The sequence below is a fragment of the Sphaeramia orbicularis genome, chromosome 16, assembly GCF_902148855.1.
Source record: "Sphaeramia orbicularis chromosome 16, fSphaOr1.1, whole genome shotgun sequence".
In the NCBI taxonomy this organism is placed as follows: domain Eukaryota; kingdom Metazoa; phylum Chordata; class Actinopteri; order Kurtiformes; family Apogonidae; genus Sphaeramia; species Sphaeramia orbicularis.
In genome coordinates this window covers 52,790,808-52,811,923 of record NC_043972.1, presented here as the reverse complement: position 1 = coordinate 52,811,923, position 21,116 = coordinate 52,790,808, and the positions used below count along the sequence as shown (strand labels likewise).

General features: G+C 40.7%; 1 protein-coding gene across 1 annotated transcript in view; it reads right to left on the bottom strand.

The window, feature by feature from the left end:
* The window catches only part of dpy19l1l (dpy-19-like 1, like (H. sapiens)), a 57,152-nt gene extending 38,063 nt beyond the window's left edge, over positions 1-19,089 (bottom strand). Inside the window, 9 exon segments of the mRNA XM_030157619.1 lie at positions 760-817; positions 2,468-2,561; positions 13,168-13,190; positions 13,192-13,268; positions 13,270-13,287; positions 16,718-16,855; positions 18,197-18,284; positions 18,386-18,410; positions 18,867-19,089. Of these exon segments, the coding sequence (XP_030013479.1) occupies positions 760-817; positions 2,468-2,561; positions 13,168-13,190; positions 13,192-13,268; positions 13,270-13,287; positions 16,718-16,855; positions 18,197-18,284; positions 18,386-18,410; positions 18,867-19,089 (744 nt within the window).
* Positions 19,090-21,116: the final 2,027 nt, after the last annotated feature.

Below are 21,116 nucleotides of genomic sequence, written 5' to 3'. Positions count from 1 at the left end.
CAAACATTTAAGTCATGTGACTGGTCAGCTGTTTTCAGTGACCTACCCTCTATTTTCATAAAGAGTGAAATGGCAAACATCCACCTTCACACACACAGACGTTCTATTTTAGCTTTTTGACTGTTTGCTTGGCTGAAATGTATTGATTGGATTTTTGTAGTGTTGAACCTGACCATGCACATTAAGAAACAATTACAAATTGCTCTAGTACACTTGACATTCGCAGAATCAATCTCAAGCAGCAGTGAAGCTATTGTGGAGTGCATGTGCGGCCCAACACTTGAACATCTAATGTTCATTTTTCTTAATTTGTTACCCATCAGTGTGACTTTGACAATCACAGCTGCTCCTGAATGCTACTATACAGAGAGAAGAGCCTGGAAAGAGGAGTGCAATATGTTTGAGCAGACCATCAAACAGCTGTGAATGTGTTTGTGATTGAAATGTCAATATATTGATCTAAGAAAGCAGGTAGACTTCCTATTTGTTCTAAAGGAAACTAGAGAGGAGGAAGGGGTGGAAGGACTGAGCTTTAGAGTGCCAACCAAAACCAGTACTAAGCTCCTTTGAGGGCTGAAATGAGACCCTATTAAACAGCCTGTGCTTGTTCTAAGGGTTTTTTTCCCCCATTCAGAGTTTACACATTTCATGAGCTTACACCCACAGTGACTTACACTGAGCTGCAAAGCACCACAACACATAATTCTGCTCACTCACTGACACAAATGGAGAAAAGAAAGAAAACACAAATACACTCACCTCACCGTGATTGAAGAAGAAACACAGTGCAGTCACAATACCACCCAGCAAACTGCCACTGATAAAACAGAAAGCAGAGAGAGGCACAGAAACAGAATAGGTTCACAAAGAGGATCTACAACCTGAAATAAAGCTTTTAAACTGCTCCCTTACTTTCATATTCACATCATGTGTGTCTGGGGTTTATAAAGATCTAGACAGAGGCTGCATACACACACTACAATGTTTTCACACCAATATTATAAAATGAAAACAATCTCTGTCAACATTAGCAATTCATGCCATGCTCACACCACAGAGATATACTGATACACATAATGTAGATCTCTTCTTGTTTTGTTTTTTTTGTTTGTTTTTTTTAAATCCATCCACACAATCTTCATTTGACAAAGTATCTCTGTCTACATGACAATGACAAAATGACCATGTACTGCTAAAATGCTTGGAAAAACCACTGTTTCCAGTGTATTCGAACTGAGGACACCATAATACTGGACATAGCAGACACAGAGGCATTAATCTGCCATGAAGGTGGAGAGCTACAAAAATTTTAGTTATAAAGTTACATCAAGCGTTAGTTCACGTTGTCGAAGTATATTCTTTACATTCTGTGGATTTGTCCATAATGCTGGTCCAGTCTGCCTAATGTATTGCTGCTGACCTTGAGCTACTGCAGGCCATACACACTACACATTTATACACCTAGATTTGATGTTTCAAGAGCAGCTTCATTATACAAACCAAAAACGGCACCAATATCCCTGTATCTCACTGGCAGGTTCTATCAAGAATCAATAACAACATGAATTTGCAAGGTTGTCAGGTTCTGCTGCTATGTTAGAGTCCTGTAGTCTTGATGCAGGAGATCAATCTCCCAACAGAAGTGGGGGGTACTTTCACTGGAGGATGACAAGTAGATGAAGTAAAACAAAGGTCTTTTAAACCACAAAGTATTAGTATGAACATAACCTGGTAGACTTATCCCAGTCTCGCTACCCTCAGCAAAGTCAAAGCTCACAGGAGATCTCTCCCACCCTGCCCATCACCTGTTTGACCTGCAACGTTCTGGGCTGCGTTTTAGGTCAATCGAATCTCACACCAGATATATGAACAGCTTCTTCCCCTGGGCTGTGCGGACTATTAACACACCATATCTGAAATTAATGTGCAATAACTACTCATGAGACTGTGTTTTTATGTTACATCTCTTCTGTGTACATAATGATATAAATATTCTTTAGTATTTTTATATTGATGTACATATTCTTGAGTGTTTTTTTTTTTTTTTTTTAATCTAGCCGAGAACTACCTGTAAGCAAAATTTTGTTATGTGCATATAATGACAATAAACATTCTTGAATCTTGAATGAGACATGAGTCTCATGTCTGGCACATGAATGTTTATATTCTTATAGTAGCACATATTTTTATACTACCTTTATATTTTTAAAAAATTACCTTGTTATACTCGATATCTCTAATTGGCACATATTTCTATTGCACAATATTTTATAGATATTCTTTTAAATATATTTCTGTATTATATTGTGTTATTAGTTGTAAGTGCACCGTCGCTGGCAGAGACCACCTTCAATTTCATTGCACAACCTGTGTAATGACAATAAAGCCTATTCTATTTTAAACTATTCCATTATAAGAGATGGGATAGATCAGAATATTCCAGAAGTTTAGTGGAAAGCAGAGTTACCTGAGGTAGGCACCATAAACGAAGAACAGGCTCAACATCACCCCGTTCAGCAGGAACACACAGGTCACGTAGAAATATGCTGGGTCACCCATACCTAAGGACACATCCACGCAAAAAGGTAGGCATTTACGCAACTGTGATGGTGAGCTTGGAGTTAATGGTCACTAATGCAGACAGACTAGACATATGGATACAGTGAGCTAAATATATTTACATGTCAATCCTCTGTTTGTTTTAGGGTATATCAAACAAAGTTGCTTATAAACTCATCTTCTAAGCTCTTATGATGCAGAGTTGAGACTGGGATACAGAGCTGCAGCCTTACGCACTTTTCTGTGCTTAGAAAGCAGTTACCCACTTTAAACCCTATAGAGATTGTGTCTGTCCCCCGACCATCTAAAGTTAATATACTGGAAATAAAGAGAAAAACAGCTGTATATCAAAACCTAATAAAAATCAACACCACTACTCCAACAGTTCAAAAGCACAAGAAAGTAAAATGTAGCCTCCTGAACATTAGATCTCTATCTTCTAAAGCTGTATTAATCGATAATATATCAGATTATCACATAGATTTATTCTGTTTAACAGAAAAATGGCTTTGTGAGGAGGAGTATGTGTCCTTAAATGAAGCTGCTACTCCTAGTCACCTTAGGGCGTTTTCACACAGCGTACTTGAGTCCATACTGTACTTGGATATGTTCACACCTTTCCCGCAGATGTTGCATTCCCACGTGCGTATCACGGCCTGTGCCCCAGTACGAATAGGTGGTATATAGCCGAAACAGTAGGTGGCGGTGTGGAAGGAATTCTGTCGCTATCCTACAAACCCGGAAGTCAGAAGAAGACAAACCCTTACCTATATGTTAGCCTGTTTGAGGCAAGAGAAGCAGGAGCGACTTTTGTTGTCTCTGATATATCACCGAGTGGTTCAGTTGATAAGGCGAGCCCGGTGCCACGGGATCCAAGGCTTTTTCAGGAGACAACAAGGAGCACCGCCTATGATCTCATGGTGATTAACCCACTTCCAGTGTCAGAGTGGTGATAAGGTCACTTCTGGACTCAGGCACAGATCGTTTTCACATGGCAACATATCGTGCTGGAGTCCAGGCAGTGTGGACCCAGAACCACCTTCTCAACTGGACTTGGGCTCAGTGCTCGAGCACAGAACGGTTGCATTCATATGGATAAAATTAAGTGGATTTTGGGGTCCAGCATACTTGAATATGGACTTGAGTACACAGTGTGAAAACGCCCTTAATAATAATATTCATCAAGACTCAGGCCGAGAAGGGGGAGTCGCCACCATTATTAATTTATTTCTACAATTGAATTTTAAACCTAAGCCAAATTTTAACTCCTTTGAAAATCTTAATCTTTCCCACCCAATCAATAAAACACTCAAGCCTATAATAATAGTAATAATAATAATAACAATAATAATAACAACAACTTATACTAACTTATATAGTGCCTTTCATGGTACCCAAGGTCGCTTGACAAAGAAAAAAGGAGGGGGGAAAAGGGGAGTCGGGCTTAGGGGTCAATACTGTTAATATATTGTTTGTTATACTGTACCACCCTCCTGGTCCATACACTGAATTTTATCAGAGTTCGCTGAGTTCTTAGCCAGTCTAGTACTTAAACACTTTTGTTATTGTTCCCTTTTTATGAGCTGAACTAAAAGATGCAAGACTTTTTCTATGCACACAAAAGACCTACTTCTAGGGATGGGAATCGATAAAAATTTAACAATTTCAATTCCATTATCGATTTTGCTTATCGATCCAATTCCTTATCAATTCTCTTATCGATTCTCATTGGGGAAGGGAATAAAAGAGTACAACGGTGTGTTTGCATTAACTGTCTTTTATATTCCATCTCTGCACAGAAAATAAAACATACACAATATGTACAAATAATAATAATAATAACAGATGTTTGGGGGGGGGGGGTGTACAGTGAAAGTGAAACTAAAGACGCTTTACTAATTCCTCTATTGACCGCATTTCCACAAACCGGAACCGTTCGACTCGGCTCATCTCCCGTTGTTGTGCACCTCATTTCCTTTCCCCCTACCTTCGGAAACTTGTATTTGAGGGGTACGATGCTTGTTGCCCACACCGGAACTGGACCCGGATGACAGCCTGGTGTTCACTCTGCCGCTAGATTCACAAGCGCCGCTAAGTAGCGTATCAAATGAATCACAAGCTGTGGACATATGTTTGAGCATATTGGAGGGATTCCACCATTTTGAAGAAATGGAAGCTTTCTAAGTGTTATAACTGGACCTTGTGTCATCTTCTTGGACTGTTTCTGCCTCAACACCATGTTGGCTATGTCTGACCAAAACAATGCAGCGTACACGTGACGTATCGCACATTCGCATGAAGGCAGAATCGATAAGCAGAATCAATATGCAGGCAGGCAAACAATTCCAAGGATTCGAGCTATTGGATCCGATTCTCAAAAGAACCAGTTCTCAATTCCCATCCCTACCTACTTCTCTCAAAACTGTTCGCAATCTGTCTAAATCTGTTAGTGAGCACCTGTCCTTTGTCAAGATAATCCATCCACCTCACAGGTGTGGCATATCAAGATGCCGATTAGACAGCATAATTATTGCACAGGTGTGCCTTAGGCTGGCCACAATAAAAGACCACTAAAATGTGCAGTTTTATCACACAGCACAATGCCACAGATGTCGCAAGTTTTGAGGGAGCGTGCAATTGGCATGATGACTGTAGGAATGTCCACCAGAGCTGTTGCCCATGAACTGAATATTCATTTCTCTGCCATAAGCCTCTCCAAGGGCATTCAGAGAATTTGGCAGTACATCTAACGGCTCTCACAACAGCAGACCATGTGTAACCACACCAGCCCAGACATCCACATCCAGCATCTTCTCCTCCAAGATTGTCTGAGACCATCCAACCCGGACAGCTGCTGCAACAATCGGTTTGCATAACCAAAAAATTTCTTCACAAAAACCGTCAGAAACTATCCCAGGAAGCTCATCTGCATGCTTGTCATCCTCATCAGGGTCTTGACCTGACTGCAGTTCGTTGTCATAACCGACCTGAGTGGGCAAATGCTCACTTTCGATGGCGTCTGGCACTTTGGAGAGGTGTTCTCTTCACAGATGAATCTCGGTTTTCACTGTACAAGGCAGAGGGCAGACAGCATCTTTGGTGTTGAGTGGGTGAGAGGTTTGCTGATGTCAATGTTGTGAATCGAGTGGCCCATGGTGACGGTAGGGTTATGGGATGGGTAGGCATATGCTATGGACAACGAACACAGGTGCATTTTAGTGATGGCATTTAGAATGCGCAGGGATACTGTAATGAGATCCTAAGGCCCATTGTTGTGCCATTCATCCCATAACCATCACCTCATGTTGCACTGTGATAATTAGTGCTGGGTATCATGGCCAATTTCCTTTATCGATTCGATTCATAAGGTTCTGAATCCATTAATCTCGATTCGATTCGATTAAATATCGATTCAGTAGTAACTGACTGATTCAGATTCATTAGTGATACCAAAGTACAATTTTGAGCTGTACCGGATTATTGGACTACCGCAGCCATGCAACACAGAATCAATATTGATATTACAAAGGAAATAAATATGACATTCCAGCAGTAAATACCTGAATCTGCTCTTAAATAATGAACAGGACAGAAACATTGCCATGTTTCTACAGTGGCTCAGAACGGACTTCGTCATCCTTATTCTGTTTTATGGCTGGTGGCTTCTAGCCTTAAGGGCGCATTACTATTACCTGCAGCAATGCTACCTATTTCACACCCCTGAAACATAATCATGCTGGGCCCTTGGTACAAGAAATTCACTGAAGGGGGAGGGTGGGTGGTGCTTCATGATTGCCGCTTTACTATCCCTCTAACTTTGCACACAGCCATAGGTGATCGAAGTTAATATTTCTAGAATGACCGGCTTCCACGACCTGCCTCCGCCGGCCAGAGGAAGGTTGGGGAAAACCCCTCCGCGGGAGGTCCCTCCCACACCAGAACCGTCGTGAGCGAGACCAAGTCTCCCCAAGGGGCTTGCAAGCCGTGGCCGGCTCTACGTCAGCTGTGTCCAGGTCAGGTACTCGAGGTCCTGCTCTGAAAAATCGATCTCATCCACTATTAATGGATTACGCAAAATGAAATTGATCCAAAATCAATCAAATCGATTTTTTTACCCAGCCCTAGTGAAAATGCACGACACCATGCTGTAAGGATCTGTACACCAGAGGTTGTGTTAACCGAAAATATTCCGTCATTGACAGATTTTTTTTTTTTAAATGACGGAAAATTCTGAAGGCTGTCCGTCATTTTGACAGATTAAAATACTGAGGGTAATCTACTGTTAACCTTTCCTGCTCGGCTTGTCCGACCATAGTCAGCGAGCACAGGGGAGATTTCCTCCAGGGCCGATGTCAGGGTTAACTCCCTTGCCAGTAGTGGAAGACAGCAGACTCGGGTCCTTGCTCTCAGACAGCAGCTTTTATTTTATGCACAGTATATTGATGTTAGAACACTTTTTCCTTCTGTCCCTCTTACACACTCATACTCAAAACTGCCGCTCCCTCACCTTGCTCGACCACTCACACCATACGCGTGCGCCACACACCGCTCTTGCACTTAAAGGAACACACACACACACCAATCTCATAACACTACCCAAGAAAGTTTTCACACAACACTGTGAACAGAACCTGCTCGCAGAATCACTGGTCTGTCTGTCTCTTAACAAGTCATCAAACAGTCCTTAACAGCATCCTACCTGTATAGAACCAACAGCACCACTGTTCACAACTACACTGAATACAACAGCGGTACTTCTGTCACATGACTCACCGTTAGTTCACCTGTAGTAGACCCCCTGTCCAGTTGATGGTGAGTGTGAATATTATATTAATCAGTCAGTGTCCAGTCTTGTGTCATTGTTTTGCTGACTTTAGCCAAAATTAGATGCTACTTTGCTAGTGCAAACTATGAAGACAGCTGAGTCTCCTTAGTTATTTTAGAAAGCCCAGTAAATATGATGGCATTTATAAACGCAGTGAAAAAAGAGGGACTGATGCGGTGAAGGATGACAAACAAGCAAGGAGTACGCCAGTTCTTATGGCATCTGGTGGGCTATATATACACATTTTCTACCTTTTATGTGTTATTTGATGGCATGTCAATTTGTGTGTAGATCTCTGGTTCACATAACCTGAACTCTAACCCTCAGTGCATGATAACACACCAATTAAAAGTGGCGTATATAATTATGCGAGTCGTGATATCACGTTGGTTTATCAGCCAGCAGCAACTACAGCTGCTGCATCATTGAGATGTTTTTGAACATTAAATACTACTAAACATATCTCTTCATCATTAAAAAATAAAAATGTGAAATGACCGATAATATGTTATGACGGAATTTTTGCGACCCTGTCCGTCAAAATGACGGACAATAAAAATGTCTAGTGCAACCTCTGCTGTACACAATTCCTGGAAGGTGAAACATCCCAGTTCTTGCATGGCCTGCATACTCACTGGACATGACATCCATGGAACATGTTTGGTATGCTCTGAATCAGCGTATTCAACAGCGTATTCCATCCATCCATTTACTACCGCTTATCCGGGGCTGGGTTGTGGAGGCAACAGTCTAAGCAGGGATGCCCAGACTTCCCTCTCCCCAGACACCTTCGACCACTTGCATCTGGGATCTTGTCCTTTAGGTCATGACCCAAAGCTCATGACCATAGGTGAGAGTAGGAACGTAGATTGACAGATAAATCGAGAGCTTCGGCTTTCGGCTCAGCTCCTTCTTCACCACAACCGACTGATACAGCGACTGCATTAATGCAGATGCTGCACCAGGTCTGTCAATTTCACGCTCCATCCTTCCCTCACTCATGAACAAGACCTTGAGATACTTGAACTCCTCCACTTGGGGTAAGGACTCCCCACCGACCCAGAGAGGGCAAACCACCTTTTTCCGGTCGAGAACCATGGCCTCGGATTTGGAGGTGCTGATCCTTATCCCACTCGCTTCACAATCGGCTGCAAACTGCCCCAGTGCACGCTGAAGGTCCAGGTTTGATGAGGCCTACAGGACATCATCATCTGCAAAAAGCAGAGATAAAATCCTGTGGTCCCCAAACCGAACCCCCTCTGGCTCCTGGCTGCGCCTAGAAATTCTGTCCATGAAAATTATCAACAGAACCGGTGAGAAAGGGCAGCCCTGCCGGAGTCTAACATGCACCTGATACAGGTCTGATACAGGACTTACTGCTGGCAATGTGAACCAGGCTCCAGCAGCGTGTTCCAGTTCCAGCCAAAACCTAGCAACTTTGTACAGTCATTGAAGAGGAGTTGGACCAACATTCCACTTTCCACAATCAACAACCTGACCAACTCTATGTGAGGGATATGTGTTGTAAATGGTGGTCACAACAGATACTGACCGGTTTTCTGCCCCCCCCAGTAAAACTGCACATTTTAGAATGACCTTTTATTATAGCTAGCCTAAGGCACATCTGCGCAATAATCATGCCATCTAATCAGCATCCTGATATGCCACAACTGAGGTGGATGGATTATCTCACCAGAGGAGAAGTGCTCACTAACACAGATTTAGACAGACTCATGAAAAATATTTGAGACAAATAGGCCTTTTGTGTACAAAGTAAAAGTCTTACATCTTTGAGTTCAGCTCATGAAAAATGGAACCAAAAACCAAAAGTGTTGCGTTTGTATTTTTGTTCCGCGTATGATCTTTAGATCAGGTCTCAACCAATCAGATCAAGGCAGATGGCAACTCACCTGGAACTTCGCTGTCAAGGCTGGATGATGTGATCAAAAATCTTTTTATGAGTCAATATAAGTATCTTGATAAATATCAAATTATTTCTTATTTCTTAAATTTAAAGGCATTTTTTTGGTCTAGCTGTTTATTCATAGTTTTAAGCTATTGATAAAAGAGACAAGACAAAAACAATGCACAAAGATGCAACAGGATGCAAAAATGATGTAAAAGATTCAATGACAAAAACTAAGTGATAGATGCATCAAGATGAATACAACATAAAAATAAACACTTTGTCAAACAGACAATTATCACTGCAAAGATCAGGTTGTTTAATGTGTACACAGTGATGTGATCAATACACCTTGAACTTCATACTTCAAAAGAAGGGATGCAGCAGTGGGTTCACGACAAAACGGTTAAATGAAAATAATGGCTATGAAACCACACATGGATACCAGACACTACAACCGGTATTAATATAGAAATGCAAGTTCCCCAATTTGTATTCATGGGTTTGTTAAGAAATGCAGATCTAAAACAGTTCATGACCAAAAGGTTCTGTGAACTCACACCCCAAATGAAAATGAATTTCAAGCACCATCAAAACATTTCCTCTCAGCACTGCTGCCAGTAAATTTAACAAGTACTCTAACCTGACTATTAGAAATAACTAGGTACTGAGAGATGTGTTTACAGTACTAAGAGGTGTTTTATTACTGTGAAGGTACAAATAAAGAAATAAATCACAGGTTATATTTATGAAGGACTGTTTCAATTCGAATCTCCCTGCTCTCGAATTTCTATTGTGGTCTGCTTGTCACAAATAAAGTGTGTGATAGTTACAGGAATCACTCTGTGCTTTCTATCTGGTAGCTCTTATGCAAGGAAGCTTGCATAAGATTTATGTAAACACTGTGTGTACATGGACCCTGGGGTGCCATACTACACTAATGAGACTCACAAACACACAATTCTCCACTAAAGAAAGCTGACTGCTGTCTGCACCTGTTTACTGGAAGCACATTTATCTGTTGAGGAAATGTTCCCACCCACACAGTACATGTATAACAATTTTAAGTGTGAATAATAGTTTAAAATCCTTTCTCTTTCTAGTGGACTACTTTACTATTTTGTTTCCCTTTGCATGTTACACCTTCATTTACCAGTGTGTTTTGTGAGATGACAAATGTTGATTCAAAAGTAAAAAGCAAAACATTTCTGGAAAATGTTGGCAACCCAAGTCCTTTTCTTTTCCCCTCTAACAACTTAGTGTACAAATTCAGAAACAAACAGACGGCCAAACCACATTTTTAGGTGGCACTTCAGTTGATCGCTTGTCTCTGCTACACTAAAGTCATCTTAACTAAAGATTTTCATTTTATTTTAACTTACTTTAATAATCAAGTCATTTAAGAACAAAAACCTGCTTATTCAGAGCCATAAACACATTGTATACTACACTATTTGACACGTCATGATTAGTGCTGCGTACCTAAACCCATGTTCAGGTTCAGGTCCGGACTTATAAGTCATAAGACATTTTTTCATTAGAAGAATACTGGTTCCGATCCGAACCAGTATGTTAATGTAGGGCTGCATGATTTTGGCAAAAAATAAAATCCAGATTTTTCCTCTAAAAACTCGATTTCGATTTTTGGGTAAAACTAGAAAAGACAACAGAAGTCAGATGTCATTTTCGTTAGCAGCCTGCAATGCAAGTCACTACTCCCTACCTGAAATCTGTGATGGTATCACGTGATGGGCCCACAGAAGTTTTATTTATTTATTTATTTTTCATTAAATCTTTATTGAATTAAATAGAGTATACAAACAATGTATACGACAAGAAATTAACAGAACAAGTTTGCCAGGGGGAATACACTACAATACAATGTCCAAATCAGAGCAAATACTGACGGTTTTTAGAGCCTTTTTGTTTCCAGATTTATCCAACAGCTTTAAATAAAGTTCAACATCTTTCAAAAAATAAATAATATTTGGTTTTGTGTTACAGAAATTACATTTGTGAATGAAAAATTTAGCAGGTAAGAGAAATAAATTACTTACAATTTATTTTTTTTTGTCCTTTTTGGGGTATCTGGGCCCACAGAAGTTATACCACTGTAAGACAGGCATCAGTCGTGCGTGCGTGGACTGCGTAATATGAGTGATCCCCATGCGGTTCTATTTAACTTGGGGGATCCGTGCGTAGAACAAACCGACCCAGGACACGCCGGAGGAATTATATCCCTGGAGCTGGTGGATGTGTCTGGGCAGAGGGCTGTCTGGGCTCTTCTGCTGAGGCTGCTGACCCCGCGGCCTGGACCCGGATCAGAAGAAGACAGTACCTTACGGGTCCGGGACAACGTAAGATGAGTGATCGATCCCCATGCAGCTATATTTCAGTGTGCTTCAGACTGTGAGTCTGTGAGTTTTACCATAAATTAGTGATGCTGACACTGTCTTTGACTTTTTGTCTTGCATTCTTGGTACACTGTTTTGCCCCTAACAAAAGGTAATGCAATACGAATGGAAGAGTCGGGACTCTTGCGTTCGTATTGCGTTACCTTTTTGGGACTCCCGACGTTACTCTACTAATATATGCTATGATGCTACGGCAACAATTACAAAAAATTTGGGCTATCAGACACCTATTACAATTTACATGCCTATTTTCCTGAACTGAAAATCCTCAGGTAAAAAGGGTAAAACTCACCTAGCTGATATTTTGCCCACCAAACATCGCCGTCAATGTGGCTAAGGCAGCATGTGGGGTTGTCTCTATGTCGTGGTGGCATCTCAAGTGCCTTGCGATGTTTGATGTTCCCCCAGCGCACTGGATCTCTTTCCCACACAGTTTGCACTTTGCTTTATCGAAAGGCAGCTTCGTCACATGGTCCCACACTTTACTGTTGGTACATTGCGGCATTGTGTTTACCTGACCTGTGATCTGATATCCAATATGGCGACCGTACGTAAGTGCTAGTTTGTTTTGCAAGTCCAGTACCGGTTCCCGACGTTCCGTTTTTTTTGGACTTGAACTGAAATGTTTTTACAAGTCCAGAACCGGTCCATCGTACTGGTACGCAGCGCTAGTCATGATGGTTTTAACATTGTCAGTCTTTGTTTCAAAGAGATTATTTGTGCACCAGCAGACATTTATCTCAACCAAAGACTATTTGAAATTGTTAACTTATAAGGTAAGTTGCAAGTCAGAAGCATCAGACTGAGAAATACCCAGATTATAAGACTACAAACCAAAAAATCACAAAAGTGGCATCATGCATATCTTTCTCCTCTCTGAGGATGTCTCAGAAGCTTAATAACTATTTCAATATTCCTCAAAGCCCTTTCTTTTTTAGCCGATATGGGAAGTAGCAGGTTACTTTGATTATATCACTGATTGGGTGACTCGTAAAAACCCAACTGAGGTTAAAAAAACCCCCAAAAAACCTGTGCATATTACAGATTGTAACTTTAATAAAGCTGAAATAATAATCATTGTTTCAAACTTCTAGATTCACACAATAAGAAGCTGAAAAATGATGCTGGTGCTTTAACAATGCCTAGAGTCACTAAATTTGATGATGCTGTATTTGAGGATCTCAAACATTGACTGTGATATACTCTAATTTTCCCCAAGTCACAAAAATGCGGGCACCATTCTAAACTATAGGCACAGTTTACAAGCCAAAGTACATTATAAAGCCCTACAGGGGAAGAGGATTCTACATATTAGTGTAGGTCAGGTCTCTCGACTGAAATCTCCCTGAGCAGTCTTTTTCTGTGCAGGTGTCTGCATGAGGGATGCATTTGTGTGCACATAATCCACCATGCATGAGCCTATTAGTGGTCTGTGTGCAGATCTCCATGGTGACTGTTTGTACCTTCACAGCTGTCCACAGGAGTAGCCCTCTCCTCTATTGATGGACCAGCACATCTTTGTTGGAATCCCAAGTGAGCCCATGACACTTGTATAGATGCGGTTACCAGCTGGCCAGGACCACCTGTGGAGCACAGACCATCAACACTTCCTGCCTAAGCCTGTATGAAAGCATTCCTAGGTGGACCAGTTCAAATATGCAACGGACTCATACTGTTATCCTCCTGTGGAAACTGTTCTTGAACTGTCATTACTGTTAGGTATAAAGACCATGATCATCACAGAACAAATTTATGTGTAGAAACAGGTTTCAATTTCAATTCTTGTGTAGTCCTTTAAAAGGTCCTGTGGGACTTTCTTTGTGATCTTGAAAAGTCTCATATACATATATTGTGTATGCTTGATCGTAGTCCACAATTTAAAATGAGATTATCAGCACCAAAACAGGTTATTTCTAAATGTTAATTCTCTGCCTCCCTGTTGGGTCGGCTGGACAGGACCAGACTGATTTAAGGCAGACTTGCGTCTCTATGACAACACCACGCCGACCAGCACAGTTTAGGAGTGAGAAGTAAGCTGAACAAGTGAAAATTAAGATCTGTCCTTTTTCCTAAAAAAAGGGATTTCTTGGATTTATTTTGTTGTAATGGTGGACACTGGGACTGGAGCTGGACTGGCAAAAGGAAAAAGGACAGAAGAAAACCAAATGGGGGAGTGATAGAGCACAGGCTAAAACACCGGTAAACCTCGCCATTGCTTTCAATGACAGAGAGAACTAAGGGAGTTAAAAGGAATGAAAACAGATCCGCAGTTGACCCTCTTCCTTCTAGACAGGTATATAATGCTTTTCTTTATACATATGCATTGGAACAATGCATTTTACTGTTGGCTGTTGGTAGCTCAGTCAAACACTTAGTAAAAACTTCTGCGTTAGCTGCAGAGCTTGTTCTTTGTTGTCGGTAATATATTTTATTTTGAGCATTGTTTTAGTCACCAACTAAAGGCTTCATAAGGCGAGACTGAAATGGTTATGTACGGAGTTTAACGTTCATGCCAGAGCCTGGATACTAAACTGCCCTTTGGGAACAAGACAATTTCTGAAGAAATTGTGCTGTGAATGCAGAATGCTGAAGAGTTTGACTCTTGGCTTGAGATGGGGCCCAGTGGATATAGGTTAGAAGTTGTGAAAATTTTGTGTAAGCTCCAGAGTAAAGAAGGCATAGAAGACGGAGTTGGATGTCCAAGTACAGTTTCATGTTTGGTTTCGCACCAGTTACTAAAACTACGCTACAAACGGACTTTATAAAGTCTGCTTGTTGTCTTGTTTCAAACGTTGCTTTGCACCCTGCAAGTTGCTGTCTTGAAAAAAAAAAAAAAAGAAAAAAGCAGAGTTGTGAAGAATATCCACGTTTCATTCATTAGCTTCAAAACAAATACATGCTCTAACTGATAATTAATTACGCCTTATGACAATAATTGCTAGTGGCTCATGGGAAGCAAAGTCTTTGTCTCGAAAAAACACCACAATTCTGGCCGAAGGTGTCACTACAATCCACTTCAAATGGATACTCCTCACGGGGCCTTTAAATAGATAACTGAAAATACACCCCAAAGATTTCACTCATTTACAGCTGCTTTACCAACATAGTCACATAGGCTTGGCTGTATGTGTTGAGTTGTTTCTGCAGCTCTGTCTGTGTTGCCATGATAATGCACACTTGTAGTCTTGCACACACGCTACACGTCCATGTAACCACAAGAACGTCTGCAAAAAAGCTAACAAAACAAATTTTGGACAACAGAACACAACTCAAACAAGAACTTCAATGGACAAATATCAAAACAAGCAGTCTGAGACCAGCATATGCCCGAATAACTTCAAAAATCAAAAGGACCAATGCAACAACTTTGCGCTGCTAAGCAAACAATAAGCAGATTTAACAATACAAGTATTATTTTGCTACCACTAAAAACCTACCGAAACAAGTCAAAGAAGTGCAAAACTAGTCACATTACGAAGCTATGATTGTGAATTTCGCCTCATCTTTGCTGTCTTCTGATCAGGGGTGGCTGATATGGCAAAATATCATATCACATTTTTTAAAAAATAAAATCACGATCTCGATTTATCATAAATCTTTACATTGATCCCTTGAGATCAATTGCATATCTTTTGCCAGGTGAAAAGTCACTGCTTCTGTTACCTCTTTCCACTGTTTGCTACTCTTTTCATAAAGAGTGCCTTTACTAAATGCTTGGGTTAAAGTTGTTTTGTTTTGTTCTTTTGTTTAACGCTACCTGTTTTCTCTGGCTGCGGTGTGGCAGGTCTTCTAGTAGTTTGGATCATAGCATACTGTTTGAGCATGCATTGATTCAGGTTGGACAGGGGGGCTACAGTAATAACAGTGTGAACATATTCGTGGAAAGCTTATAATGCGTACAGACAACAAGCTATTTAAAAGTGGTACATATATTTACATGAATCATGATATCACGTTGCCTGGTGAGGTTCATAGTGTTGCCATCCAATGTGCGAATCATATCTGCAAATTTTGCAAATTACTGTTGTGTGCACTTTGTCATTTGGGGAAAAGCCAAACCAATTCTATACAATGTAAGTGGAGTTCTTTTTTAGAAAGCAACTAATCCGTTTCTCCGTCAGCCATGACTCCCGCTACACTGTGAAATCCATGTGACATGGACATGAACCGATGTGATGCGTCTGTGTTAGGGATGCAAATAATTATAATCCATTTTTCATTAGTTGGTTTACCTTAGCGATCGATTAACGATAAATGATAAGCGACGATTTCCTCAGAACCTGAATTTCTCTTTTGACATGGTCTATAAGAATAAAAGCTAAATATTGTTAATATACTTCTTGAAAAAAGTACGTCATATTCCTTAATGATTGATTTATTGTACCATTGGATACAGTACAGGCAATAACATTTATGGAGTAGAACCAAATAAATTCTGCAGAGAAATTCAATAAAATAAATGGATCTCAAGAGGGGCAGTTTAGAAGAAATGGGCATTTCTGACTTTGCATCACTGACATGATGGAGCAAGATTTCAGTGGAGGAGCCCCTCCACCCCACCCTACCCCACCCCCACAGCAGCCTTCAGACAGGTGTGGACAGGGTGACTCCCCCATTATTCAACTTCAGCACACACCACAAATCCCACCATGGAAAAGGGCATTAACTGACAATTAATAATTTAATCGAGCAAATTCTTTATCGATAGTCAATTAATGTTTACTTCCTTAGTCTGTGTGTCTGCATATACATCCAGAGCCATTGAATACTCTATGGCTCTGACTACATCATATTATAGATGATTCCACAATCTCTCTGCTTTGTCGGATCATCAGTATGTTCTAATCCTTCACAATCTAATATCATCATATCACATACCCCTACTTCTGATCATAACTTGGTATTACATGAATGTAATTTCTACTATCGGCTAATTAATTCTTCAGTGTTACATTGAAATTATTCCAACTAGAAACAAATGGCCTAGGGTGAATGAGTAAAAATCCTCATTACCTCTGGATAAAGGTTGAATCTCTTCAGTGTGTTAATAACCAAAGGGTACTCTGTGAGTTGATCATTCATCACCATATGGAGGCCGTCCAGGAAAGAGGGAGCCTCTATAATAGTCTTGTAGTAGGAGTAGTATAGACCCTGACAACACAAGACAATGTATAGAGAACACTAATGAACAATTTGGTTGACAATATTAAAAGGTAAAAACATATGAATGTCAAACCCAGGCTCAAAATGTAATAACTGGAATTTGAGATTAAAAAAAAGAAAGAAAGAAAATAAAGGGGAAAAAAAATCATACCCAGTCTTTAGGTCTTCATATATCAAGGGCATTTTTATGTAGTTAATTCATATTCACATTCACATTTGTTGAAAATTGTTATTTATATCATGTCTGCTTTTACACACAATTCCAGTATTCAACTGCAAAACAGTGGCCTTTTATATTTTTGGAGCTAAGTCTAGGCCTATAAATGTTCACAGCACAAATAAAGGCAGCAACAAGTCCTGGATGCAAACCAGTGGACTTCAAGCAAAGTTATTTTTGGAACACATAAAACAACTACATGTGGAGCAGCTTTAACAAACACCTAGACTCAGGGTAGTGAGATGTTTCTTTAATAATGAGTCAAATGCATTTTTTCTTGTGCGTGTCTTTTTGCTTAAAAACTGGACATAAACCAAGAAGAACAGGATAGTGCAAACTATATATTTGGATCTTTTACTGGACAAGAGTTGCAACTGTTTCAAACTTGTATTGCTGCTGGTGTGAGTAGTTTTCAGGTGAATTATTTTGCACAATATTGTATGTACTTTATCACATTTGATTATTTTGGAAATTTGATAATTTTGAAACTCATTTAGAACTTTAAAACAAACAATCTCTGTTCATCTTTTTCCCCATTGTGTAGCACATTATGAATATCATAATTGAAAGCTAAATTACAACTATATATACATTGTAGTGGTACATCATCCTTAAACGAAAACAGAGCAAACATAATGATAGATTGAGTGAGGCACTTGCCTTAGCCCACTTACAACAGAAAATCATACATGGCACTCTGCATGTTAGGACTTCCACTTTTAACCGAGTAAAAACTACAGTAAGGCTTATGTGCCATTTATAGATATATGCCTCATTACGTGTGTGTGTGTGTGTGTGTGTGTGTGTGGAAATTAGTGAAAGAAAAATTGAGAGTATCCAAACAATGATTTATATAAATCATTGTTTTGCGCTCTCCATTCTTCCCTTAATCAATCTGTATTTTAATCTATTATCAATATTGGATCAGCTCTGTACATATCTTTGTAATCTTCATCATACTCTGAGAAGAAAAAAAAAACACACACTTGAAATTTTTACATGAGTTCACATTGTTGCTGACTGAGCTGTGAAACAACTGTAAACTGTTATCACCTTCAAAACAACTAATTAATTCTTAAAAAAATAAATAAAAGAAAAGAAAAACTGCATACCATTTCTGTTCGAAAAGCCATTTCCTTCTCCAAGTTAGACAAGTGAGAGAAGTGCCTGTCATTTTCAAAGAGCTGCGACAGATGACACCTGCTCAACAAAAGGGTAAAGACATGAACTAACAAAAAGTAGCACAGCTGTTCACACCAATACAGGGTACATGACTGGATAATGTTGTTAGAGCCACTTACCAATGGAGGTATCCAGTCAGAACAGCTGTGGGCACAGAGGATAAACTTTCACATAGGCTAAAATTTTAAGTTCGCGTTTAACCAACAATGGTGACCTCGGGAATCGTTAGTAGTGATTTAACACATATTGTAATTGAAGCACAGGGTGTAGAGACTCAAGAGGTGTTGCTGTGGTGCATTTACTGGGGAGAACGTACTACTGTACTGTAGTATCAGTGCGTAAAGTTTGTCAGAAAACCTCTTAACGTGTGTCAAATTGTATCAAGCAAGCAGAAAAGAGTTAGTTAACATGTATATATTCTTAACAGTGGGTAGCTAACATTGCCGAGCTAACATTTAGATGCTAACGTTAGCTTACTGATGAGCAGTGGAGATAACTAATCTAGCAGAGGGCACTGCTACAAGTAAGCACGTCGTTAGCGCTAAGCTAGGAATCCAATAGTAAGCTAGCTGCTAACAGGGAAGCTAGGTCCTAACTTACCGAGGAGAAGAGTGATTCCCAGCGTCACTGCCCCTGAGGGAGTTAGCCCCAGCTTGTGTCTGATGCCTGAGAGTCCGTTTGGAAGGGAGCTGTTAAATGCTTTGCCATCCCTGCCTGGTCGCCTAACGTTACTTTTCCCAGAGGGTGAAACAAACGGGCTCTTGTCACGGTCAGTCTGGGTCGCTGGACTCTTCCCCGATTGTTTTCTGTTTTTAGCCACCATGATTTCCGGGAAGCAAGGACCGAGGTTAGGGAGTAGGGACCAGTTGAAAAACCCAAGGGGTGTGGGCTCGGCAGCTCCACAGTGACTCGTATCTGCTGCTCAGATCTGCCCCTGGACTACCTGAGTGATGCTTTCGCTGGTGCTTCGCTTTACACGCTCGTAGAAATCTTATACAACTCCGCCCCCAGGCGGACGCGTGGCTGTAATACATAGAGCGTGAGCTGGTAACCATGGAAACGTCGTAGTGGGGGTACCACAAAGAGAGGCAGTAGGCCACATTTTCTGCTAGAAGACAAGGAAATAGAGGACAACAATAACATGATTTTCACATTGTTTCATTATTTCACATAATGTTGGTGTGTCTGTATTTTTTATTTCAGTGCTGAGAGAGGTAGGCTCAAGAGAGCATCAGAAATGACCATTCATATTTGACGTGCCATTTAATTCTTGCTTTAACTCAATGTGTTCCCTTCAAAACTGAAAGAGTGTCACTTTATGCAAAAGAAATGAAAAACAAAGGTAGCATTGCACTTGAGGCTTACACCTCACAAAACTAGCTTACTGAGTTTTTCTTCTGAAGCTGGATAATCTCACCAGCGTTGCAAAGGTTTTAGACTTTTGTTTTTCTGTGCTGGAGCCTGTCCCTGCTACTGCTTGAAGTCTCCAGTTCATCATATGACATGTGGAGGTGAACACCCATTCACTGTCACATTCTCACCTTCTCATATTGTCCCTGTGAGGTGCATGTCTTTGAGTGGTGGGGGATGCTGAGTACCCCACCCCCATTTTACATTTTAAGAATCTTGTATAAGTCTGTAAATAACCATAATACAGCAGGCTACAGTAGTATAGTTAGCTGCAGATAAAATGTAGAGAGAGTTACATATATAAATAAATATTAAAACAATTTTGTGGTTCAAGGTGAGTCAAAAAACATGGAAACATGGCGGCGCACGTACGTGCAGCAGCTCAGCACTCCAGCGAACGGTACTCTCTTGTTAGTATACAGCTAGTTTATTCCGTATTAAGTGCCAATCATGTTCATGCACATGTTAAATACAGTCGACAAGAACTGATTACCATCGGTTCTAGTCAAGAAAACTGTAACTTGGAAGATCCACGTCATGACATACCGACGGAGCTCGTCAATCCACCGGAGTCTCCATGGATTACTATACCTGCAAGGCGACGGAGGCGACGGAGGCGCCGCAGACAGCGGAAGCAGAAACGGGGCCGCCGGGCTGGAATACGAGCTAGGCTAGGACGCAATCCACAGAAGCCTGGGGGGGGCTTGTGTTTACACGAATAACAACTGGTGCACAAACGCTACAACAATGGACACTTATTGCTCTCCTGACCTGGAGTACTTAGCAGTAAAATGTTGCCCCTCCTATCTGCCGCGAGAGTTCTCTGTTGTGATAATCACTGCTGTTTATATACCTCCTGATGCTAACACCGCAACGGCTCTGGGCTATTTGCTAACTGCCATTAGTAAACAACAACAGGCCTACCCAGATGGAATATTTGTAATAGCACATGATTTTAACCTGTCAAATATGAAGTCCGTTCTCCCCAACTTTCACCAACACGTCCATTGTCCTACAAGAGGAAATAACACTCTGGACCATGTGTATAGCAATATCAAGCATGGGTACAAGGCTACAGCTCTGCCTCACCTGGGAATGTCTGACCATATTTCCTTATTCTTGACTCCAGCATACAGACCTCTTAACAACATGGTCAAACCAACTGTCAAAAGGATACAGGTGTGGCCAGAGGAGTGTCTGAGCAACTCCAGGACTGCTTCATTCATACTGATTGGTCATTGTTTGAGGAGGACAACATTGACATCTACACCTCGACTGTCCTGTTTTACATTAAAAGCTGCATGGACAATGTCACCACCACCAAACAAATTAGGGTGTTTCCGAACAACAAGCCCTGGATGACTACAGATGTGTGCCACCTGTTTAAGACCCGCAATGCTGCTTTCCGCTCGGGGGACACACCACAGTACAGAGAGGTTA